Source organism: Rhododendron vialii, chromosome 13a, assembly GCF_030253575.1.
Source record: "Rhododendron vialii isolate Sample 1 chromosome 13a, ASM3025357v1".
NCBI classification, from domain to species: Eukaryota; Viridiplantae; Streptophyta; class Magnoliopsida; order Ericales; family Ericaceae; genus Rhododendron; species Rhododendron vialii.
The window spans coordinates 29,219,428-29,245,469 of NC_080569.1; the positions used below are offsets into that span (position 1 = coordinate 29,219,428).

The 26,042-nt window shown below is 37.4% G+C and overlaps 2 protein-coding genes across 4 annotated transcripts; both read left to right on the forward strand.

Moving 5' to 3' along the window:
* The first annotated feature begins 286 nt into the window (after positions 1 to 286).
* On the forward strand, positions 287 to 7,130 carry LOC131312398 (two-pore potassium channel 3-like). Of its 2 annotated transcripts, XM_058340112.1 has the most exons (3): positions 322 to 1,679; positions 6,171 to 6,243; positions 6,381 to 6,396. In XM_058340112.1, exons 1-2 carry the CDS (start codon positions 547 to 549, stop codon positions 6,193 to 6,195), a joined length of 1,158 nt encoding a protein of 385 aa, XP_058196095.1. In that variant the 5' UTR covers positions 322 to 546; the 3' UTR covers positions 6,196 to 6,243; positions 6,381 to 6,396. The 2 variants fall into 2 exon arrangements, with proteins under 2 accessions (XP_058196094.1, XP_058196095.1); XM_058340111.1 differs by lacking the exon at positions 6,171 to 6,243 and having other exon boundaries at positions 287 to 1,679; positions 6,381 to 7,130.
* Positions 7,131 to 8,112: 982 nt separating this feature from the next.
* Positions 8,113 to 14,855, forward strand: LOC131312399 (alpha N-terminal protein methyltransferase 1). Of its 2 annotated transcripts, XM_058340113.1 has the most exons (10): positions 8,119 to 8,208; positions 8,772 to 8,952; positions 9,495 to 9,639; positions 9,954 to 10,012; positions 11,207 to 11,326; positions 12,121 to 12,222; positions 13,205 to 13,259; positions 13,486 to 13,583; positions 14,107 to 14,237; positions 14,568 to 14,855. In XM_058340113.1, exons 1-9 carry the CDS (start codon positions 8,150 to 8,152, stop codon positions 14,230 to 14,232), a joined length of 945 nt encoding a protein of 314 aa, XP_058196096.1. In that variant the 5' UTR covers positions 8,119 to 8,149; the 3' UTR covers positions 14,233 to 14,237; positions 14,568 to 14,855. The 2 variants fall into 2 exon arrangements, with proteins under 2 accessions (XP_058196097.1, XP_058196096.1); XM_058340114.1 differs by lacking the exon at positions 14,568 to 14,855 and having other exon boundaries at positions 8,113 to 8,208; positions 8,716 to 8,952; positions 14,107 to 14,402.
* Positions 14,856 to 26,042: the final 11,187 nt, after the last annotated feature.

The window sequence follows — 26,042 nt, forward strand, 5'->3', positions numbered from 1 at the left end:
CAAGAATTCCTAGCACCGAAAATCGAACGGCTTTCTTATCCCCAGAAACAGTTTTAATCTCATCATTTAGTTTGATGAGAAATGTTAAGTGCCAAAAAATTAAGCAAAGAATTGATCCTTAAAGTGTACATGAACGGCTCAGATTCACTGTTGATGCACTGCACAGTAAATATGAGCCGTTCATGTACACTTTAAAGGTCAATTCTTTGCCCCTAGCACTCCTCGAAAAACTAGAGAGTCGAGACCCTTTTTTCTCCCTCTCAAGAATTGAGGGACCCTTTTCTCCGCTCTCTAGTTTTTTTTTTTTTTTGATCCGCCACTCTCTAGTTTCTCTATGTAATATTCTCGATACATCTCTATGTATGGAGTATATTCTGTTTCGTGTACTGTTCCATCTTTTCCCTGCTCCATCATCCATATCTAAACCCACCCACATCATAAAACCGCCATACAATCCAAACCCTTTTGATAAAACAAAGAAAAATTCAAACCCCTTGTTATTTCTGGTATTCTGGCCAGGCAGTAGCAGTTTTCCGGCAAACCCAGATGGAGAAAGACCCACTTCTTCCGTACATCAGCCCTAGACGGCCACAACCCTCACCACCACTTTGTTCCGTCCCAGAAAACGATGAAATTTCTCTTCCTTTGCCTCTAAACCCATCAGAGTTCAAAGAAAGGCTCATCTTTGGACCCTCTTCTCCACCTTCTAATGATCAATCTTCAAGTCTTGTTGATGCCCTAACCCTACATGTGAACTCTCCAAGACTCTCCACCACCCCTTCTTGTTCTTCCTTAGATTCAGCTTTTAATTCAGACCCACAAAATATTCAGTCTTGGTTCAATGATCCCAATTATAGATGGAACAAAAGTAATCTCCACAGGTCCAAAACTGCACCTGCCATGGCAACAATCAATGACGTTGAGCATGCCTCTGATGGTAAACCCCCTCAGTTTGTTTCTTCCTCTATTGTTCGACAGGCTTGTATTCTTTTGGTTCTCTATCTGCTGTTTGGTGTGATCATATATGCTCTTAATCGCGACGATTTTGTTGCCATCGAGACGCACCCGGTTGTCGATGCTTTGTATTTTTGCATAGTGACAATGTGCACAATTGGATATGGTGACATTACCCCTAATAGTACCACGACGAAGTTGTTTTCGATAATGTTTGTGCTGGTGGGGTTTGGGTTTATCGATATTTTGCTTTCCGGGATGGTCAGTTACATGCTTGATTTGCAAGAAAACTATCTTTTGAGAAATGTAGAAGGCGTTGGAGACAGGGACAGGCGGGGGTCAATTATGTTCGACTTAAAGAAAGGGAGGATGAGGATTAGAATGAAGGTGGGATTGGCTTTGGGAGTTGTGGTTCTTTGTATTGGGATTGGAGCTGCCGTAATGCATTATGTGGAGAAGCTGGTATGGTTGGATGCATTCTATCTTTCGGTTATGTCAGTCACGACAGTTGGGTATGGTGACAGGGCGTTCACATCCATGACCGGTCGGCTTTTTGCATCGGTTTGGCTGCTTGTATCGACACTTGCTGTTGCTAGGGCTTTTCTGTACTTGGCGGAGGCAAGAGTGGATAAGCGGCATAGAAAGATGGCCAAATGGGTGCTCGGTCAGGACATGACGGTCTCTCAGTTTCTTGCTGCTGACATTGACAATAATGGTTTTGTGAGGTAAATTCTTTGTCTATTTTTTCCTAGTAAATTATTTTTGTCGCTCAGATTCAAATTGAATCACATTATTGTCGTCGTTTATGGTTATTATGGGTAGCATGAGATTCACGAGAAGTTAGTCATACCCTGTTGGTTGCAATGTTTAGCTCCCGCAATCGAAATCATGAGGTGATCGGAATTCCAGCATTACATATAACTGCGATTGTTTGCTGATATGAAAGTACAGGAATCCATTTGACATTGACATCATCTTATTTTAAGTTTTTGTAGGGTATGCTGGGTATTGCATATTTATGGTTGATGACATGTACTTTTTTCCAGCGAGCGATTTCGTTGATGCTATGGAATTGGTGAAAACTCCATGGATGAAGTTGATGTAAATAATCTTTGGAAATATCAAAGCATGCCTTTGCATATTTTCTTTGATACTATTACACTTTTTCATCCTTCCAACAATCTGAAAGACATTTAGCTGAAAACGTGAAATAATTCTTTCAGATCTTATCTGAGAGACTTGATTATTTTGCTTTTAACCTGATTTTCAATTCAGATCTTCCTAATTTTGAAGGAAATTTTAGCTTGAAAGGGAGTCGATATCCTTTCAATGTTTAGCCTTATGAATGTCGAACTTTGAGAACCATTACTATCTTAGTCTCAGCAGCATCTTTTTTTGCACTAGTCCATACAACTAGAGCACTGAATAATGGTAATTGGTAAACCAAATAGAGGTTTATAGAAATTTGTTTGGGAAGGCCGAAGGGGAAAACGGAAAGCCTCTTTTCGATCCTTTTTAAAATTGACTCAACACTTCTACAGGCAATATTGGATCTTAAATGTAAACAAACAGAAGTTCTGTCTTAACAGCATTCAACTCAGGATAACAAAAGCTCCTGCATTGGGAATACCCCTTTGTATTCACTAATCAAGCAAAGATAAATGACTAATTATGCATGGTCTGTCATTGTGAGAACAAAATTCCAGCTTTAATAAATCTCTGATTTGGACTTATAAACATTTAACGGTCGTAAACATTCCTATTGTTTAATGTAACCTTTATACGCATGAGCCATATATGTACACATAGATGTACCATGCGCACGACTTGTGTTCGAGATATATAACTGGGCATTCACTCAACAAACATATTTAACAATTCAATTTAACCATGAAACTATCAAGAAAACTTCTACCTATGAAGCACAGATACTCTTAAAAAGTCCCAGTATGTGTGTCAATATGGATATGCGCCTGATACGGCATGACACGTATCGGGTACAGCTGAGGAGTTCCTGAAAGTTATTTATAGAATTTCTGGTCATGGATATGGTGTGGATACAATAGGATCAACAAACGTATCATTGCCGTATCTGTATTGTAACCTTTTAGCTTTTGTCATATTGCCAGATTCGGATTGTATCTTACCCGTATTCCGTTTCTATATCCAGGCTTCCTAGACTTGTTTAATCTGCAAAAAGTGTTTTATTGTCTTGCAAACACGATTTCGTCCTAGAAAATTTCCCCGTCCTCATGTTTTTGGACTGAAGAATCGACTAATGTGATAGTCAAACACGTGCCTGCACCTGAAACGTTTATCAGGGTCCGCTAAACATGTCATGTTGGAAATGTTAATGTCCCTAGTTGAGTGACATTTGCATTATCTATGAATTTTGACTATGATAACCTCAGGAAGAGACAAATAATGTATATAATCATCTTTTGCTCATCAATTTGTGAGCTTTACAGATTAGAATATGATTGGCACAATTTTTGCTGTGGTTTGGGTGATTTGGTCTTCGATGGGTGAGCTTCTTGTGAGTTGGGGTTTTTTTTGCCTGATGAGGAAGGATAAGAACTCTTGATAGGTATTTTCTGTGTTTTGGATAGTTCGTGGGGGAGCAAAATGGGAGGATCTTTTAGGACGTTGAGTTTCCTCATGTACTTTGTAAAGGTCTTGCTTCTTTCTCTTTGTCTTTGGTTAAGAGAAGATTACTCTCTCTCTCTCTCTCTCTCTCTCTCTCTCTAAGTAATCCATGCATTCCTGTTGATGTATAGCATATGGCTTAGGACTTTAAGCGTGTAAAGGTTTGCCCCTTTGCAGTTTTTTTGGTTAAAGGTTTAGGTCAATTCTCGAAAAAGAAAATTCTGACACGTTGGAGATTTTTAAACCTGAAAATAAGTTTGTTTATAATCTTTTTTCCACCCAAAATGTGATCTACCTTGTGCTGCAAATGTAGGCAAAATTGTTGGCGACCATTGCTTTCAAATTGTCTATGATCAGTTTAACAGTTCATAACCGTAAATGTTTTGGTAGTTGGTGTCACTAGCTAAATTCTGGTCTAGGACCATAATCAAAAGTAGTGGTGGTATTGATGGATGAGGTATTTCTAAGAGTTGTTGAATTGATAGAAGCGAGGTGTTGAGCCTAGTGGTGACCGGTGATGATTATGGTCAGATGGTAATTATAAAGATCGAGATTTTTATCTTGGTTGATATCTCTACACGAAAGGGGGATGATGGTGCTGGAAATGTTGATGGTAGTGGAGGTGGGGGCAGTGGCTTAGGGTATTAGTAGGTTTTGGGGGGACAGATGGAGGTAGAGCCAGTAATATTGGTTGGCATGCTTTATGGGCGTGGCGATGAACTCTCGTATAAGAATTTAAAAAGAGGAAAACAAATTCAGACAATGCGCGTATCAGTAGATTTTGGGGGGATTTCTAGTTTCCCTCATATTTACGGAGACTGCTAACTCCACTTATATGAGGGATGTTAGCATCTCCCCATCCTGGAAGGTTAAGTCTTGTTTTGATGCTCTATAATGCACTTAAATTCTGGCAATAATTCTAGCAGTTTAGGAAGGCACCGTTGAATAGTTATCGTCCTAAAGTTGAAACAGCTTACTTGCAAAATTGAGCAATCCTAGCCTTTCTATACCCTAAATGACCTCCCTTTCTATTGCCCCAATGACCTAGCTTCCTAATTCGTCTAATATTCCATGAAGTAGTTTGTTTGCTCTTATGCATACAAGCAGATGAGATTATTCTTTTTTGATTGTTTTGTGGACCACTCACACCCTGTACCCTTTGATCACTCATTATGCATTATGATCTTTCCATTGTAATTGCAATCAAAGTCGCGAGGAACAGGTGTCTAGACAATAGAAGTCTGACAGTGGACCCAAATTGTAACAACCCGCGCCAGCTGACGTGCTAACCCTTAGCTTAACCACATGGCTCAAAAGGTTAACCTCAGGTTATGGGTTGTCTTATATATTACAGAACTTCCTTCTAAAGTCCCAATGTGGGACTGTGTTGTGCCCATCATGGGCTCTCACAATCTCCCCATCTTATGATGCAACGTCCCCGTTGCATTGGCCCAGCTAGCCTACTAACCCTTAGTCTAGCCACGTGACTCAAAAGGTTAAGCTTAGGTTATACAGTAGCTGCTTGGGTTCTCTTATATATTACAGAACTTCCTTCTAAAGTCCCGATGTGGGACTGTGTTGTGCCCATCATGGGCTCTCACACAGAGTTACTTATGAGTGGAGTTTGAGATTGCAGAGCTTGAATGGCTTGCACAAAATCTTTTGGTGTGTGTGGGTGTAGCATAGGACAAATCGGTAATCGCCATTGGTGGATTCAAGTAGATAATACTATGTAGGCCAGACTAGGGTTTGGTAAATGGTATCAGAGCGAGGATAAGGGTGGGGGACACTTATGGTTGACTCTCAAACATTAGAGGCTCGTGTAGTGTCCGCTTATGGCAACGCAGAGATTAGTGTTGTTACAGATCCCTGGGGAGAGCATATGAACCTGTGCGAACATAAGCCCGTCCTCCTTCCAACACAGTGCACCTTTGGTGCTTGTGGGGCACCTGAGAACAAATTCATGACGGACATTGATGGATTCAGAGTAGTCCTTTTTAGGCAGGTGGGGCCGTTGTATAAGAGGTTGCAAGTTGTTTTCTTGATTAATTTTATAGAACTTTCGATTGAGTTGATAGTTTCAGCTAGTAGGGTTGTTCACCGAAGGGTTTTGTTATTTGTAACAGTTTTCCTAGTAGGCCGGTTTTCCCATTATCTTGCTTTACATTATCAATGCAACATCATGTGTGATTTCTCTGCCCTGACCTTTTCATAAAGAGTGGATATGGTGCACGGTAATATTTTGAAATCTCAGTACAAACCATTTTGGAGAATGCCTTTTAGTATTTTTTTTATTTTTTGGTTTTGTTTGATGTTATTCGCATTCTAGAATTTGGTGTTTCATCCTTCTTTCATGATCTGAAAGTGCATCCTTTTTCATGATTGGCAAGTCCATCAGTGTTCTGCAGTTTCGTATTATGTGTCTATGAAATGTTTTCTTTTCCCTTCCTTTGTGTACCTCGCTGTTTGTTTGTGCAGTAACGATTTTCTTCTAAGTGTGGATTGTGATTACCAATTGGTTGATGTCTTGTAGTCTTCTGAATTGATGTCTCTTGATTTTATGTTTGTAGGTGGCTCTACTTGCATTTTTTCTGACTTACCATGTAATTGCTTAATATGGAGTATTTGTGATCTTTGAAAGAGGTGCGAGCCTACACATCGCATGTTTGATATGTTCTACTTATCCATGTTGACCATCTGCAACCCCATTTGATTTGAGTCCTAAGACTTCAACTACGTACAATGAGGCCATATCTAGCTGACTTAACACTATTTTGCAGTAAATCGGAATTCGTTATATACAAGCTTAAGGAGATGGGAAAGGTTTCAGACAAAGACATCATGCAGATCTGCAAAAAGTTCGATCGACTAGACACCGGCAACTGTGGCAAGATTACTCTTGGGGATCTCATGGAAGGTTATCATTGAGTTACCACTTACCAAGGTGGTTTCTCTTCTTTTCCAAGCAGGAGGGGAAGTAATATGCAACTCCGCCTCATTGTATATTCCCTTGGTAAATACACTCACGAAGTGCCAAATAGAGCAAGGGAATTCTCTCTTACCAAGACGTTCGAGGGAGGAGCTTTCTTTTCCATTTTATACCGAATTTTGGCATACGGAAGTTTTAGCATATTGTAGGCATCAGAAGTTTTTATCCGTTTACTGTATAGTGTCCGCGCCATCCCATGGCTGCAATGTGTTAGGTACGGTCGGGAGTGTTTTATTGTTTCTGGAAATAAAAAGCATTCGATGTCCTTTTACTGATTCATTTGCAAAGTAGAAGAAGAAGGTAGGGGGGATCGGCTGATTAAACCGAGTCATGTTGCTGACTCTAGTTTTCTTCCTTTTGATCAGCGCGTTCTATTGTTTTTCTCTCTCTTTTTTTTTTTTTTTCTTCTCTTCTCTCTGGGTATGACCTTCAGATCCCTGTGCAATTAACTGTAAATTCTTTCAGAGATGCTACTGTATATCTGTATATAAGCCCACTGGCCACTGCTAGCAAGTTTTTTATTGCTTCCTTTTCTTGGCAACGAATTGTTTTGCTAGAAATGTGCTTGCCACATGAAAATGGGTGGGGTTTAGTTTAGCCAGAAATGTGGCTGGTCCTGTACTTGTGAGGATAGTTTTGGAGCTTCGAAGATAGAGTATATGATGCTTGTTTTTTCAAAACAACTCCCTATTTGGAAGAAGATATTGAAACTGGATCGCTCATTAGTCTGAATTCAAAGGTAACAAAATCATATCAGGGGTCTCCTTTGAACGAAGTATAGGTTCGAAATTTAGGGGTGTAAAAGAGGTAGAGAGCTGAGCTGTAGTGCTCAAGCTTGATTTGTTAAGTTAATGAGCCGAGAATTTTAGCTCCATATGAGCATAGCGGAGCTTGGCTCGATTACTTAACAAGTTGAGCCGAAATTTAGGGGTGCAAAAGAGCTCTCTACCAGAGAGCTGAGCTTTGTAGTGCTCAAGCTTGATTTGTTAAGTTAACGAGCCTAGAATTTTAGCTCCATATGAGCAGAGCGGAGCTTGGCTCGATTACTTAACAAGTTGAGCAGAACCATGAGCTGCTCACGAGTAGCTTGATTCGTTCGCGACCTTCACCCTCGGATGATTAGAATGGATCTAACCCATCTAACTCATTTATTTACTATTATTAATTGAGTCTTAATTGAACTTTAATCGGGTCAACTCGTTAAGTCATGATGAACATAAGAGCATCTCCGGCCTTCATCCATATTTTTTCTCAAATTTGAGTCAAATTATGGGTAAAAATCCATTTTGGGTAGACACATCTCCAATCATCAAACCCAAATTTTACACATCTCTCTTTCTCTCTCTCTAACTAACCGTCGGAGAAATGGGTCAAAGCAAAAGTTGTCTCAGATTTGGACAAAAAAATGGGTAAAACTCAATATGAGGAAGGGTTTGGGTCAAAGATTGGATAGAGATTTTTGTGATTTTTACCCTATTTTTTAAATTTAAGTCTTAAAATGGATCAAGGCTGCATATGCTCTGACCTAACCAACAAAAAGCCCTTTCATCAGTCGATCTCATGATTCTCCTCCGTCTCTGGCCGAGTGAGTGTGAATTGGGTCTCGTTCGTCTCTTCAGGTACGTCTCTCTCTCATCTGCGTTTCGTTCAGAAACCCTAACCTTTATCGAAACCCTAGACCCAAGCATACAGTTATTAGCTCCCTCTCCCTGTTTAATTTCTGCGATTCATACATCTGTAATGTTAGAACACCATAATAGCAATGGACTCGGGTTGGGTTCTTGAAGATGCACGGACACTCGATTAAGAAATTATAGGATTAATTCATGGCATGTGAAGTCTTAGACAGTTATTTTCACATATTGAGGATCCCTTTGTTATGTGATTTGGAAGCTTTAAAAGTGGGTTTAGCGTCTGTTTTAACGGGGTTCGTAGAACAGTATACCGTCCTGTTTCACTTTCTAACTTTGTATGCTGATTTATTTTGAGACTTCCTAACAATGCTACAGAAATATATATATTTCTTACAAAAAAAGGCCTTTTCAAGCTAACGGTGAATACTCTACAACTGCATACTGTTTTTTTTTTTGCTGCTCGTTTGACTAACTCCCTTCATTGAAACCTAGTAACTGTAATTGTTGGTGAAGTTCACCCGCACTTGGGTTTCATTTTCACATACCAGAGGAAATCACAAGGGTTCCCGGCGGGAGACAAACCCACTTAGAGTGAGAGTCAATATGGAGGCCGGTGGGTTAGATTCTGATGGCCGGCAATTCAACAACGCGGAGGAGATGTGGAGGGAAGAGGTTGGAGACCACCCCAAGAAGTCCGAATGGTACCATAAAGGCGTTGGTTACTGGGAAGTAAGCACCCTTTAATACTCCCTAACCCTTATTAAACCCTTACAAACCCATAGCCTATTCTTGATGATACATGTAGGCTAAGCATCCTTGAAACCCTGAATCTCATATAACTCTTATAAACCCATGTTCTATTCTTGATACATATTGGCATATACAAGTAAGTATATACTTGCGTATTGGCATGTATGTAGCAGTTTGTTAATAGGTCGTTTTAGTTTGGAAAGCAAGCACCCTTTAAACCCTGAATCTCAATAAATCCTCATAAACCTATAATCGAGCTTGGTACAGATAGGCTAAGCACCCTTGAAACCTGGAGTCTCATTAAAATTTAAACCTGTATAAATCCATATTCTATTCTTATACATATAGGCTTACACATGTAAGCATATGCCTGTGAATTGGTATGTATGTAGCTTTATCTTGATGGGCAGTTTTAATTTGGGAAGTACGGACCTTGTTCTACTAGAAGCTTTTTGAAACTTTATTATGTTTAACCATGTGTCTTAATCATCGTGTTTATTGGGTTCTTTTGGGAGAAAAAGGGTGTGGAGGCATCAGTGGATGGAGTATTGGGTGGATATGGGCATGTCAATGAACCAGATATTAAGTCTAGTGAAGCATTTCTCAATACCCTTTTGGTTGATCGATTCCCAAGTGGTGAAGGAAACCGGCATCTTGTTGCATTAGGTAATAAAATTGCTACTTCGTTCTACGTATTTGTGTCTACATATTGGTGCTTGTGTTCATGACTTCATTGGGTCAGTAATAAGATTTGAATTGCTTGTAAACAATAGCACTGCAGATCAATTGTGATTCACGAGAAACCCATTTCTGAATTCTAATGGAACGCGCTTGCATCCTCTCTATCACCTGTGTTCAAGTATCTGTTGCTTGAACCCTAACCCATTTCTGAGTTAGGGTTCTCATTTTAAAGGACATAGTTAAGCTTTAGTTTTGTAATATTTTGGTTATACACTCACTGATATCTCCTACTAATGTAGATTGTGGTGCTGGCATTGGGAGGGTCACCAAGAACCTTTTGATAAGATACTTTAACGAGGTGAAACTAGTTTTTTGTTGATGATTTCCTTTTTTTCTATTTTTCTTGTTGCTTTTAATCAAACTTTTTGAATGCATCCTTAGAAATAATGCAGAGATACATTCAGATCCTATTTTTCTTTTGACTTGCAGTGTACTTGTAGTCATCATTCCATTCTGCAATGAGATACTACCCCATGAAAAGATAGCCCTTTATTTTCATGCAACAATTTTTGTTAACATCTTTGATTGCAAAGTAATGATTGTAATTATTGTTATGTTATGTGGTTGTGGCAAGTTATGTAATATACAATTCATAGCATCTTCTACCATGTCTTTTTCAACAAGATGTTCAATTGAAAAGGAAAAAAAGAGGAGAGGTACTTATTAAAGAAGAGGAAAGGGGTGGTAGAGACCTGCTCGACCAAAGAAGCAACGAATGTATAACAATATGTCATATGCAATTTTAATAGAAGTTGCATAGTTTCAACTTCCTACCTGAATTTTCTCTTCCTCCTGTCCTATTACATATTATGGTATTGTTTGAATTAGCTTTTTTGCCAACATCTTGCCCCCTTTAAACTTCGTTGGCCTATTAACGTGTCCCAGTTAAGCTTCATTAGCCTATTAACTCCGAACTTCTTGTTGAAGAATGGCAATACCAACTTTATCTTGGACACATGATGAATTTTTAGCAGTGACTTAGGCATGATAAATGGCCGCTTAGTTTGCTTTTTCATAATCCGTTTTGCAGAATACTTAGAAACTTATTTGGTGGACTGTTTTCAAAACTTGTTTGGTAAAATTCTTTTGTAGAACAATCCATCTTTGGGAAAACATCTAGAAGATGTTCTTAAGTTCTTTGAAGGAATCTCTGGAAACAATTTTTACGTAAATAGATAGTTGTTTTGAAGTGTTCTTTAACACTGATTCTGAAAACAACTGCCCAAGGTTAATTTTGATCTAGTTACTTTTTTATGTATCTGTGTCGCCTTGTGAATGCATGGTTTTATGAAAGGCCTATAAGTGTGAGCACTGTGAGGTGATTGAATCCTCTCAAAGGTATTATCAGCATTACCTAGAATGATGAGAACCGTGCTATACAATTGTAACAGAGATGACACCAGCTTTTTTCGAATAGAGCAAAATTTGAATATTTTGGTAAAAGCACTTCCTCCCAGGTTGATTAATGTCTAAGATGGCTTTTTTGATTCAGGTTGATCTTCTTGAGCCTGTATCACATTTCCTGGAAGCTGCCCGTGAAAATTTGTCTCCTGACAACCTCATTGTATTAGACTCCCACAAGGCCTCCAATTTTTATTGTGTCCCTCTTCAGGTACTATGCTTGGATTACTCTATATCTGCAACAGAAACATCACTACATTTTGTAGGTTTTCATTGTCAATGATCACCATATTGTCTACATACGTGCATTTTTTTTGCCGTTGAATTCTCATTCATTGTTTCGTCCTTAATGGTCTCATCGTCACTGAATTGTTATGGTTCTAACTTCAATTGTAAATACTAGTCTTATGATATACTAAGTTAATTTTTTTGTATAATCTAATGGCTATTAGTCTGTTACTGATTGTCTCTTACTTGTTGGGTTTGGTTTGGTTGCTCTGAGATCCAATTTTCACGAGGTTTTACTATAGTTGGAAGTGGGTGTTTTACATGACAGGGCGAGATGTAGACTAGATACATCCTGTGATTCTGTGAATCTCAGAAAGAGCAGATATTTTGCCTCCAATAGTAGATTCTTGCAGCTAATTATTAACATGCTCTTAAAATGGCATTTTCCATAATATATGCTCGAATTCAAATGCCATGGTTATTGACCTCATCTCAAGGAGAATACCAAACCAAACCAAACCAAACCAAACCTGTCCCAATCACTTGGAGAATAATACTCATAATTCAGTGCTAGAGTGGACACTTGTCTTTTGTTACCTGGTTATGGGTCTGGTACGATACTTATGTAATTTTTTTGTTGATTACGTTGATTCATCATGTGGAGTAACTTTCATTGATGACGTACAGATTGACTTTTACAAGTATTTCCTGAAGTCACGTTAATTTTTTGGCTTTGAGTTCATTTATTTAGTAAAATGAAATCTTTTTCTGTTTCAGGAATTCACTCCAGATGCTGGAAGATATGATGTTATATGGGTTCAGTGGTGTATCGGGCATCTCACTGATGATGATTTTGTGTCATTTTTTAAACGAGCAAAGGTGGAGTATCCTTCCTACCTGTCATATCAATTGTAGCTAGGAATTTATATTACTCCTTGGACTTTGTAAGCTTTAGTAGTGTATCTATTTTCGTGTTTTGTCATTTCTTGAAACAAAAATGTGAAAACTGTATTTTATGGGTTTTGGAAAGCCCTTGACTGTTATATTGATTCAGAGTTCAACCTGATAATTTCTTTGTGTTTTATTTCCCTGAGGATGGAATGGTACTTGCCAAGTTTTAACCCAGATGACTGTAAAGGACTGTTCCTAGCTGTATCATTTCGTTCACCTGAAGTACTGACACTGATGTTGGGCTTGTGGATACTCCTACAGTCAGTGTTGTTCCTATTCTTTTACACTCTCTTGCAACTAATGAGATTGGCAAAAAAAAATCCTCCTATTTTCAAGAGCTTTTTTGCATTTCTTCTTGGCCTCAATGCAATGCATTAATTTTTTTTTGGCCTGCTTGTCCTATGCTAGAAACTTGATGCGTTGCTTAGAGCCTTAGAATTCAAAATTGTCCACCATTTCTGGAGCTCGCCAAATAAAAACCCTCGTCAATTATTAACCTCTGTTTTAAGTTGTTAACATTCTTTTGTCTATTGTTTTGTCACTTCTATTCAGTACTTTTTGATGCAAGCTGTGTACGGAAGGGATTCTTTGGTTTTTTCCTTTATTGCCTTGTCCAGCAATGGCACCAAAAAAAAATTCCATTATTTTAGAATAGTAGCCCATTCACAATTCTTGGAGCTTAAGATCTCAGAGAATCAGTGTCCATCTTAGCAAGAGACAAGCTTATCCGTGTCATGCTCACATTTCTTACCAAACGATTTTATGCAATATTTCTGTATGATAGATTTTCTGTTTTGCCTTTTCAAAAAAAAAAAAAAAGAGAAGAAAAAGATTTTCTGTGTGGAAAGATTTGGTTTAACGTTTCTCTGTGGTGAATTCTAATTTGCAACAACTCTTATGTCATTTCTAGGATGGCCTGAAACCTGCTGGACTCTTTGTGCTGAAGGAGAACATTGCAAGAACAGGTAACTTATTTAAGTCTCCCACTATTAGCCTAATATCTCATTCCTTGTTATCTACTTGTCCTTGGACTTCTATGGTCAATTAACTCTTTGCCACATTGACTATCCTTTCAGTATAAAAAATGGCTGTTCATTTTTCAGTTGGGCCTAACCTTGCTTGTACGGTGTGGTAATTGAAAGTTCCTGAAAAGTTGGCTATTTGCTAAACTGATTGTCACGCGATGTTTAGGATTTGTATTGGATAAAGAAGACCGAAGCGTTACTAGGTCAGACTTGTACTTCAAGGAGCTCTTTGATCGTTGTGGATTGCATATTTACAAATCAAAGGTAAGCTCATAGCTTTAATTTGTGCATGCTTCCCAAAGTGGGCTGTTAAAACGGGGTTTTATTAGCCCATTTTCTATTTAGGTTTGCACCATCTGACAAACACTTAGTAGGGGTAGAATCTAAAAGATTGAAATTCACTTGGATGCTTCTAGAGTTAAAATGGTTTGTAATGATCACATTGGAGTAATTGTTGATTCGCAAACCCCACATTTCTCAACCACGCCATATGTATATATTTCTCACTGATTCTCAACCTATCTCCATCTTTAACCCACCTTTCTCAGTACCCACCCCTTCACAAGACCACCAACCACAACTCACAACCAACTCCCTCTTTGGGCCATCCATGAGTCGGACATGGATATGGAAGGCCAGTAGAGGCTTCTTAGGTTAATCGGAGGGTTTTCACTTTTTGCTATAGTTGTTTCTAAACATCCATTGGCTACTTTTCGTCGGCTCCACGGTACTTGTCTAAAATACCTTGTGTATCTCTTTACTTTGTATCATGTTATTATCTATTCAGGATCAGAAGGGATTTCCTGAGGAATTATTTCAAGTGAAGATATATGCATTAACTCCTGATCTGCCAAAGAAGGTAAATCGGACTAGACCTAAAGCGCAAACCAATAGACCGGGCATCATCAGGTGAGGAATGTCCATGCAAACTCAAATCAGTTCTCCATTTAGATGGTTGTGTAGGTTCTTTTTATTTTTGTGTAACATTTGTATTCTTTTGTGGTTAGTTGTGTAACTTAAACAAGGATGAATTCAAAGTTAACAAAATCATATTCTGAATTCGAAGGTAACAAAATCATATCATTCCTCGTGTGAGGGTCTCCTTTGAGTGAAGTGTAGCAAGTTGGTTCGAAATTTAGGGGTGCAAAAGAGCCGAGTTAGGATCAAAAAAAAAAGAGCCGAGTTGAGCTGAGCTTTGTAGTGCTCGATTTGTAAGTTAACGAGCCTAAAATTTTAGCTCCATATGAGTAGAGTGGAGCTTTAGAGTGTTGAGCTTGGCTCGATTACTAAACAAGTCGATCCAAACCTTGAGTTGCTCACGAGTAGCTTGATTTGTTTGCAACCCTAGTTAGAATGCTTCCGTTTGGGTAAGATGGAGAAACTTTACAATGAGGGTACGAAAATCCTGCATATTATGAATCAGTTTCTGTACCAAAGAAACTTTTGAATAACATTCTTCACTAACGTGCTTAATTTCCAGTTTTCTTTTTAGGTTTTGGGCAATAAGATCTGAATATATTCTGCACTGTTGTTTTCCCTTCCCGTGTCATGAATCGGGTTCGGATTGTCTCCAATCCAAGTTTTGGACTCAACGGGATAGTCCAAATTTGAACCATATATTTGTATAATCGATGGTTTAGATTTGTTCACAGACTTGTTCCCATTCAAGTCTCTGGGCAAATCTGAATCACTGATTATACCAATATAATGGTCCAGATTTGGACGGTTCCGACTTAGATCCAGTCGAAATTAAGGACCAGTGGGAATCCAATACCTACTTTATCACAGCAGCGCCCTCGAATCCAACTAGAGCACGAGTAGATCATTCACTGCTTTGCCAAAAAGACTAAACAAAGAACAATAAATATGTGCAGCATGACTGCGTCAAAGAGTATTTTATTTCTTAAAAAAAAGATACTGGACCTGATTAATCTATAAACATTATAAAATGCAAGATTAATCAGGTAAGATGAAGAATATATAGTAATTTATTAACCAGGTGCAAAAAAAAAAAAAAAAAACTATTTATTTTCTTTCTTCCTTCTTTAGTAGTAGAAAGTTGAATGGAGGGACTCATAATTAGAAAGCGACACATAATTGGAAAGAACGAAAATGATAAATAATAATAGTGTCGAAGGAATTAAATGCTTTGGCTGTTGGAATGGGTCAAATATATACTGAACCCAGGAGAGAGAATCTTATCACACTAAGTCCTTTCACATTAATTTGAAGCTCAATTATCCTATCCTAGATGGATAAAGATTATGGCTGTTGCAATTAATGTATTTTATTAGTAATTCTTTTGGCTGCAAATATAACACTTAATTATAGGGAGCCAATGGTGTTTAATTAAAAACTTGAAAACATTGACTTATGGGACACATTCCAAGTGGTAGTAGATGGCTCATAATGATTGGGTATGTTGACCTTTTTTAAATCACGGATTAAGTTTTCATTCAAAAAGGCCATCCGGCACTTGCAAAGGAATTACATCCAGATCGACGTAGAAAATAATCTAGACACAACCCGTAAAGAAAAGATGAACAAATTAAAGCATAGAATGAGAATTTTATTTTGTATCTAGATAAGAGCCTCGTGCTCTTAACATAGACCGTGAACAGACCGAAAAAGAGTTTGGTGATATGTTAAGAGCATGAGGCTTTTATCTAGATACAAAATAATAGATCAAGAGAAAAAACCCTGAGGGTGGATTAATTAATAGATCCAAATCATTTATAAGTAAACAATATAAGAGCAAGACGGATGACGCTTTTTGCGACACGAATTGAAGATTATGCAGCAGATTTGATAAACATGAATGAAATAATGTGATCTAAAACCTATGTCTGGCCAGTTTTTTTTTGATCGGCAACAAATTTATTGAAAAAAACTTGACAAATGGTACATCAAGTTGGAGGAGAGAAAGGGTTGGATGAAAAAAGAAAAACCACTCAGCGGCCAAGCCCAGAACACCTAAAAAATGAAACCCAAACAACTATGTCTGGCCAGTTTGTAGCAAGAAGGGTAAGAGCATCTCAATGCATGGTTTGAGCAAATTGGTAGCTAGAAGGGTAAAAGAGCATCTCAATGGCTTGAGCAATTTTTTTTTTTTTTTCCAGTCAAATTTATTTGTTTACTTGCTAGGGTGTTTGAGTCTGTGGCTTGCACCAGCGTGTGTTGCCAATTAAGTGAGCAAGGCGTCTGCGATCGATGGAGGGTGCGGTCTGTGCGGAGCAAAGTTTCACGTCATTTCTGTACCAAATAATTTGATGTATAAAACGTTTATAAGCGCGAGGACATCTACACTTCAATAGTTATAAGCGTGAGGACACCTCCGCTTTCAATGACTAACTTTTTGATCAAGTCGTACTTAAGAATATTGTTCACCAATAGCACTTAAAATCTTCACTTTCAAGTGAAGTAGCCATTGCAAGTATTCCTTTATGAAAACAAGTATTCCTTTATGAAAACTACTACTAGCTTTGAAAGTCTTGGGGGATCATGGATTCATGATGCATGCCTTTTAGAGAGAGTCATTCTTTGATAAAATTAGAGAGAGTCATTGGCTTGACTCAAAAGTGGGGTAGACTTTTATATTTTTTTTCTTCATAAAATGCTTACAACAGGACCCTTTGAACGAGTCTTGGGGATCATGCAACTGTACCTTTTTAGAGTCATTGGCTTCATCATGAACTTGGAAAGGTCTTTCTCACTACCACCTAAGGCTGTGTTTGGATCACAAAAACTAGAAAAGAATCCGATTAATTGTTTAGCATTTCCGGAGTACCGCATGACAATTTTTTTTGGAGACAAAGAGTTACGCACATTACGTGACGACGATCTTTTATTTGCAAAAAGTACCGCATGTCAATGTCACATTGTACTCCGGGAGTACCCAATAATTGGCCTAAGACAACACTACGTAGTAAATATTTTTATTTCTTCGGTTATATTATTGACAGCCAACTGGATTGACAATAAGGCAAGAATAATACAAGAACACACAGTTTCTGAGAGACTTTTAACACTTTTCAAGGCACTATAACACATAGAAAACTGTATTTTTTTTTGGGGGTCATTTTCCTTTCTTATTAATAGCCCATTGACTGTTTCTTATTTCCTTTAGTAGTGATATCATCTTAATTTCTTCTTGAAAATTCCTTCCACGAGTTCTAATAAATCCAAACAAAGCTTAAAATAACTTTGACGATTTAAATTTGTCAACATCTAAAAGATCCCATTTATTTAGTAAAACACACCTAACAAAAAACCTGCCCTCGTCTGCACTGATAATGACCTCCAATAACAATACCAAAGACCATGCTTTATGTCACAACACGATGGACAGAACAAAGGTCAACAATCTCATGCTCTTTCTAAATTCAAAATTCAATCTCTCTTCCCTTCAAAATGAAAAACCAAAAAAAAAAAAAAAAGTCTTCCTTCCTTTAAGCAACCGCCCCATCTGAAAAAAGCTATTTATGGATCCACACTTTCTTTCCAATTCCCCTCATCTCTCCATACGCAACCCCGCTGTTTCACCAAGGGGACACGAAAAAGTAAAAAAAGTTTTTTTTCACGAGATCGCATGTTTGAATCTTACGGAGGTTAATGGATTTTTGAAAATTTTTGAGTTTGGTTTTTAGGGTAATGATTGGAAGAGAAATAGAGTAATGATTGGAGATAGGGGTAATGAGTGGAAATAGATAGAAAGAGAAATGAGAATAATGCTTAGAGAGTGGAGAGATAAATGAAAGTAATGACTGAAAGTATGGATAATGAGTGTTTTTTGAGTTGAAATTTTTTTTTTTTCAAATTATGATCCAAGTAAGGCATAAATATTTTAGGAAAATGATATTGGCACTCCAAAAATTGATGCAGGCACTCCAAAATCAGTGTAACACCAAAGCCAATTTCCATTGTTTTTTGAAGTGTCTGCATCAATTTTTGGAGTACCAATATCATTTCCCATATTCCCGAGTATTTGACTTCAGGTCCACCGAATTAATCGAGATATGTGCAAGTTAGTTCGGACATCGATCATAATAAATAAAAAAAGCATGTAACCATTTCATTGATATGTTCCATGTCATCCTTACATATACCACACACACAACAACGACGTACATTTCTAGATAACATGTCTCAATCCAGTAAATTGAATAAACACATGGAATAACTATACGAATGTCATTCAATTATTAATGGTTTGTATTATGAGGGAGAAGTGATACGAGCATGATGCACAAGATGGAACGTATTATGTACTAATATTAAGATTACATGTTGGGATGACCAGTTCTTCCGATAACGTTAAGATGATGTGGCTCAATCTGAACCCTTGATTAGGTTTGTATTGAAGCATTTTCGTATTGCTTATGACACCCTAAAGTGGGGTTACTACATTATAAAGTACAAACGACACGGCTAATGTCACCGTTTATGCTAATTGAGAGTACTGATTTTACAAACCAACTAGCACTATAACTTAGTTAGTCAAGACTCCGCATCTCATCAGAACTCAGGAGTTCGAATCCCTCCACCCGTGTGCAGGTGTTATTCCTCTTGTATTTGTAGGGATTATTTCTCCCTTTTACGAGACTATTAGTTGAGTTGAGCTAATTATAGTAATTGTGAACTTCGTGTTCAATAATTCTGATCCTTGCTTGTAATAAAAAAAGAGATTGATCTTACACGTGATTTTGACATGGTGTGTTTTTTTTGGCCACCTTCACCTTTATACATTTGTTTCTTAGTACAAGAGAGATAGCGTTTTCAACCTTTTCTTTGGTTTCTTTCCACCCATAATTTGCTGCCTGATGTTGTTGAAACAACAACTAGTCATAATTCCCTTTTATTGGGAAACAACTTTCTTTTCATTGAAAATAAGTTCTTCTTATTTTTTTTCAAAAAAGAGAGAGGCTGTAGATAACCAATTACAATGTTTTATATATATTACCAATATGCAGGGCTGGCCCGGGGTGAGCCCAACAAGCCCTCGGATTTGGGCAACCCACCGTCACAGGGCAACCAAAAAAAAAAAAAACCCATGAAGTATGTATTATTATATATTTAATATCGGGATGGTTCCGCGGACAACTATTTAGACACCTAAAAAAACACCCCAAATCTCAATCTCATAATTCCCGATCAAATTTTATAATCCGAACCGTTCAATGTGTGCAGAATGTGATTTTAAGAATGGCTGCGAGAAATTAGCAAAAAAAATGATCGGGAAGTGCTTGTTTTGAGCAGTTTTTAATTGAACTGTTCATTAAATCTAAGATAAAAACTGCTCAGATCAAGCCATTCCCGGTCTTTTTTTTGCTGATTTTTCGGGAGTACCCTTAAAATCACGTTCTGATCATATTGAGTGGCTCGAATCATTAAAATTTGATCAGGAACTATGAGGTGTTTTTTTAGGTGTCTAAATAGTTGTCCATGGAACCGCCCCGATTTAAATATAGCGCCGTATATACAAGCAATATGTATACATTAGTGGGGGGAATTAAGCGGTGGAGTTAGTTAGTTAGTCTACACGGGATCTAGAAGCTCTACATTCCCCTGAATCCTAAGTGCATCTGCCGAGGCTCGAACCCTGACCTCCCTTGTGAGAGTACCAGGAAGCAATCGCTAGGCGACAAACCCTTTGGTTCGGTGTATATTTGAGCTTGCGTAAGAAATGTAAAATTTGGTGCAGGTCTATTCACACCTAGGTGACTTGTGTCATCAATCTTCTTCTTCTACCCCATTTTGCTAACAAGGAAAGTTCAATTGGCACAAGAAATCCTAGTTAGGCACCAATACGATGATGATCAAAAGTAACGCGAAAATAACAGCCACCACACCCGAGATTCTAGATAAATACAATTGGCTCCCCCGTGTACAAGAAATTCACTAGTACTTTCCGCTCCCTGTTGTTTATATTTTCCAAACAAATACCCCCTTCCATCGACCAACTGTGAGGTTAACTAACGAATTCTAACATCAGCACTCGATAGTTTTAGGATGCTCAATATGCCCTAATGAGTTATATTTTGTCCTTTTTTATGTGTCACCATCACCGTATCACCTCATCTAATTAACCATCCACAATTAGGAGGTGAGGTATATGCTAGTACTTGACACACGAAATGGTGATGGGGGATGTGAGAGAGAGAGAGAGAGAGAGAGAGAGAGAGAGAGAGAGGTTATTACTAGATTCTCTCTCGCTGACAATATACAATGTTTATTCCGCCTCGTTAATTTTAAGATAAAATGTATAGTGGATGTTTGTCGTTTTATTTGCTCTTTTGACCTGTAGGGATACTTGCGAATGCGAGGTGTTCGACTGTATTTGACCAATACCTCGGGGGTGGTGATTTGTGATTTACCCTAATGTTATACTAGTATTAGGCAAAAAGATTAGGCAGGTGGACTGAATGAAACCTAGGATTATTACCTACCAAGCATACAAAACAGTAGTACTAGTTTGAATCATCCCATTAGTGTTAATGATCTTTAATTTCTTAGCGAAAATCTGTCATTTGTCCTGTTACTGGCCAATAGAGGGGCAGCGGCTGTTTGTTGTTGCGAATAATCAGCCAACAATCACGCTGTTCTGCTAGAAATTAATGGACAAGAAAATACGCACTGTGAAAGCGAAAAGTATTGTTTCTTTTTTTATCGGCGAAAGTCTATTGTTAATTAGAAAAGTCCAGATTTGCACCTTATAGAATAGGAGTTGAACTTCCGACATCTTTACCTAGACACCCATGTGCAATTTTTGATGCTCCTGGCCCAAAAAACTCTAGTCAAGCAAAAAAATATTGTTAGAGAGTAGTTGTACGGTATGGCTACGGAAAACTGCAGGAATAGTACTATTGCTCTGGTAAACTAAGCTTGCATATTGAAAGACATTTTAGCACACACCGTTAATGTTTTGGTGACCATGTCCGAGTACCATGTGAGGTGTCAGTAGTACTGTACTGGTAGAATGTGCTTCATTTATCTTGTAGTGAAGCACATTGTGTTTTGTGGTCTATAATTTACGAGATATCTCTCTCGGCAACCACTTCGAACTGAAAATGAAGTTACTTTCGGACTAAATTTTAACTGAAAATTGTTGGGTCAAGTTGACTAACGCCTGCGTTTTTTTGGCTCAATGGTTTATCAGAATCCAATGCCCTTTGGTTCAGGAATGGGAGTTTTTGAAAGGACAAATAGAAAAAAACGAAATTTGACTTGGTAATAGCAACACAAATCCCCTTTCTTTCTCCAATCTATTCAAAACTTCCATGCTCTTGACCAAACTAATCTCACTAGTAAAAGTTGATATGCCATATCTGAGTCAAACGCAACCCTTTTCTTTTTCTTCTATTCAGTACTGCTGTAGCTTTAGAGTCTACTAAGAGAATATGGATACAATGCGCACGCTTTAATTCCTTCAATACATGATCACGTTTTGAACACTACTTTTTTTTTTTTTTAAGATTTGTGATCTGATTTTGAACACTACTTTGGGTATTGGCAGTGGCGGAGCCTGGAATTGAAAAAACCTAGCTAATAAGGGAACTGAACTATGAAAGAAATTTTGGTACAATGATTTTTCGAGATTAAATCCGGTCATTTGGGTTTTTATGGAAGGAGGAGTTTGATAACTTAAAATTAATCTTGAGTATTGTTGCTATAATATCATTCAAAGACACACAATATCGTTATGATCACATGGTATCATTCACCATAATTAACATGCTCAAAATGAAAATTTGTTTAAATGATGGTTGAAATATTACCTTTCTTTTTTACAAAAAATCTACAAAAAAATTATGCAAACTACATTAAAATAAAAACTTGAGTGGGGCCGGGTCCCCTCCAATCAAGTAAAGAGATTCATTGATCCAAAATATAACACATGTAATAAACAATTCAGGGTGTGTTCAGTGTTCCACTAACTAAAACAAATACTTATTTTTTGAATTAAAAGTGATATATTATGAGAGAACTAGTAATTGCCCGTGCTTAAAGGCACGTCACAATACTTTCTAAATATAGTCTAAATGAAGTATCAAACCCCACTTTTCTGAAGTTTTTTTGTGTGGATACAACGGTTTTTTTAATGCCATATTGCATGAGGTGAGTCCCGGATATGCGTATGGTTCCACCTCATGCGAGATGAACATTACAAATAACCGTGAATTAGAAAAATTTTCCTTCACCCAACAAAATCTGCTTCTCAGAAATCTTCATTTTAAGAATAAGTTTAAAACATGGTCCATCTAACCAAGTTCATAAAATAGTCTAACACAACAAATTTATTTAATTCGTTAGTTGCATTTAGGGATAGTATCATATATATTAAGAATGTTTAATCATACGGGATTCAAACTCAAATTCACGTTTTTGAACGCCCACTAAATCAAAAGTGACACCCCTATCGCACCTTGTTTCTTTACCTGACCTAAAAAAAATAGAAAAGCAAAATAGTTCCAAGATTACATATAACCAAGTAAGGAGTAGAGTTTGAAACTCTATTTACCCAAAAAGCTCTAACAAAAAACCTACAATCTTTAATTTTAGATAGATCATGAAACTTCAAATCATCTAAACCAATAGCTCAAGTTGTATTGAACAACAATTTTGTTCTTTTACCTATTAGTTAAAAAGAAAAAGAATCTGACGCGAAGAATTACTATTGGCCGCAATTAAAGAATTACTTCTGGCCGCGAAGAATTACTCTTGGCTACAAAATATTATTCCTGACTGCTAAGAATTACTCCTACCGCAAAGAATTACTTTTGGCCGCGATGAATTACTCTTGGTCGCATCGAATTGCTCTTGGCCATATCGAATTACTATATGGTTTCGCAATTCTTTGCGGCCAAGTGCAATAAGATGCGGCAAAGTGTAATTCGATGTGGCCAAGAGAAATTCGATGCGGCCGAGAGCACTTTGATCGGCCAAAAGTAATTCGATGCGATCAAGTGCAATTCGATGCGGTTAAGTGCAATTCAATGCGGCCAAAAGTAATTCTCAGCAAAGAGTAATTCTTCGTGACCATGAGTAATTCTTTATGGCCAGGAGTAATTTTTCACGTCCAAGGGTAATTCTTTACGGCCAAATGTAATTCTTTGTGGCCAAGAGAAATTCATCACGGCCAGGAGTAATTATTTGCGGTTAAGAGTAATTCTTTGTGAATTCAAAAACCGCTACTCCATACCATATAGATGATCTGTTTCGTAAAACGAAAAACAAGTACTTACAAAATACGAACCTAAGTAAAACGGGTCTCAGTCCGGAAAACAATCCTGAAATAGGGTGTGGACATATTAGTTGTTTCACGACGTACCTAGAGTTAAGGTTGAGCCATGGATGATTGATGATTCTACTTTATGCATTATTAAGTGAGAGGAAGGAGAAATTTATTTTAAAAACATTTGTTGAAATGCAAAAGGAAGAATTTAAGGAAAGAATTCATACTCGATCTAGATGACTTGGAGCAATAATTTGTTTCGGAGGAAGAATTTGATTTCAAGGATGGTGCCTCTCTTTCTCTGAAATTTTTTCATATCTAGGTTTGACGGGTTTGGGTTTTGTTCTTGGTTTAGATTTTGTCCTTTCAGTTTTGTTTTTCATTTTGGTGTTTTGACTGGCTCCTTGCCTTTCTTTGGGTTTGGTTCTCGGGTGGCATTCGCTGATGTGCCGACTGTGATCTGTTAAATCTTTGTATTCTTTTTTTAAAATTTATTTAAAAAAAAGTTGGTGATAAAAAAAAAAAAGGGACTACATACACTGAAAATATATAGAATCCATCAAAAAAAGAATTTCATCACTCAGAAATTAAAATGCATGCCGATGAGAATTTCAGCACTCAGAAATTCAATCAACTCTTTGGCAAGCGAGAACCCCACACACCGGAAGGTTGCTGTGCGTGGGCCTCGCGTGTTTTGTAAGCATGTATGCGTGTTCACGTGTGATTGTTGCAAAATTGTCGAACGAAAACGGCCCTCAATATAGCAAGCAGGCTTATAGTTCAATGACACTTTCTCACCTCTTACACATGGAAGGTAGGTGAGGATTCGATTCTCTCTAGAAGCGCGAGCGCTTGGTGTTGTAGTTGATGCCATCAGAGCCGATCCTGACTTTTCGGGGATTTAAAGCGAAAATTAAAAATCGAACATCTTCCGTTAGAATTTAATAAGATTTTAAACAAATATGAAGAGTCCTCACAATTTAAAATTGTTTGGCTGAAACATTTAATAAGATTTTAAAAAAAATATGAAGAGTCCTCACAATTTAAAATTGTTTGGCTGAAACACAAATTTAGCTCAGGGCCGGCTCTAGCGCTCAATAATTTGTCCTAAGAATTGGCTCCCAATAATGTTGAAACTTGTAAGATAGGGAGATGGTGACGTGGGGCCCGCATCAGCTGGGAAAACTACGCAACGAGGAGCTGCTAAAACCACAGGGCGCCTCCCACGTGCCAAATGACGGTGCCACGTGGGGAAACGTGCAACCCCAACCCAAGTCAAAAGTTTGAAACGTTGACCCAACTTCGTCATCGTCATCGTCATCCTCCTGTCCTGTCTTCTATATAAAAACAAAAAAGGAAAATGGTATTCAAAACTTTAAAAAATTGATAAGACACTCTAAAAATAAATGAAAGTGGCGTGCCTCCATCAATTTTTGAAGTGTCAATATCAATTTTTTTTTTAAAAAAAAACAGGCCTCGTGAATCCTATTGATTCAAACTTCATTGTTATTCTCGTTGACTGATTTGTCACCCCACCACGGAATCAAGTGTTCCCAAACCACTCAATAATTTCTTCTCCCTATTTTACGGATTGGAGAAATTGCAAAACTGCGTGCTGACTACTCACAAATAAACATACCAATACCCCATGCCAGAGTCTTGTCGTGACCTAAATACAAGAGTGTCTCTGGTAGTGAATATAAGTTGTTGATAAGTTTATGAGTAAAGTTATTGTAACAAAAAAAATTTTGTTGACAATATTTTCGTTAGTAAAAACGAGATAGTAAAATGCAAAAACTTTCTTGTCAGTGGAAATGAATTGGTAAAATGCGTTAAGTTTTTAGTATTTTTTGTTAGTGAAAACGGGACCTAAATATAGCAAAACGATTCATATACTGCTTTTTACTGTAGTAGGCTAGAATAACTTTAATGCACAATGTATTGAAAAGTAAAAATTCTATGATAAACTCCCTCCGTCCCATTTTCCTTGTCGTTTTTTGATGTTTGTATCAGTTTTTAATTGCTTATATTGTTTAATATGAATCTCTTAAAATATACAATATGAATCTTGTTTGATAGTTCTCGATTATGTCTATAATAAAGTTTTTAAAAATCATAAAAACATAACGAAAATGGATGAACAAAATGGGATGGAGAGAATAGTAAAATGTAAATAAAAACATACTAAGTTGCCCCCCTCCCCTCGCGCCAAAGTTCTAGCTCTGCCATTGCACACAGTGGCGAACCCAAGAATTGGACATAGTGGGGACAACAATTTTCTTTGTAACTGTAATATATGAGTTATGGTTAAGTACATTCACATCAAAATAATTTTAGTATTCATGATAAAGTAACAATTTTGAAGTATATATGTATTTTAATAATCAGCTACTTGGGCAAACTTGCGCACATTGACTATATATTTTAAAACAAAATTATCACATGTTTATCATTTATTATCCTATTATTACCTCTATAAGTACAAGTTTTGG

Bases quoted from the DNA above. Each gene is read 5' to 3' on its own strand.
- LOC131312399 (XM_058340113.1), top strand. From the start codon at position 8,150: ATGATTCTCCTCCGTCTCTGGCCGAGTGAGTGTGAATTGGGTCTCGTT. The intron at 13,260-13,485 runs GTAACTTATTTA...CGCGATGTTTAG, and splicing joins GGAGAACATTGCAAGAACAG to GATTTGTATTGGATAAAGAA. The intron at 13,584-14,106 runs GTAAGCTCATAG...TTATCTATTCAG, and splicing joins TGCATATTTACAAATCAAAG to GATCAGAAGGGATTTCCTGA.
- LOC131312398 (XM_058340111.1), top strand. From the start codon at position 547: ATGGAGAAAGACCCACTTCTTCCGTACATCAGCCCTAGACGGCCACAA. The intron at 1,680-6,380 runs GTAAATTCTTTG...ACTATTTTGCAG, and splicing joins GACAATAATGGTTTTGTGAG to TAAATCGGAATTCGTTATAT.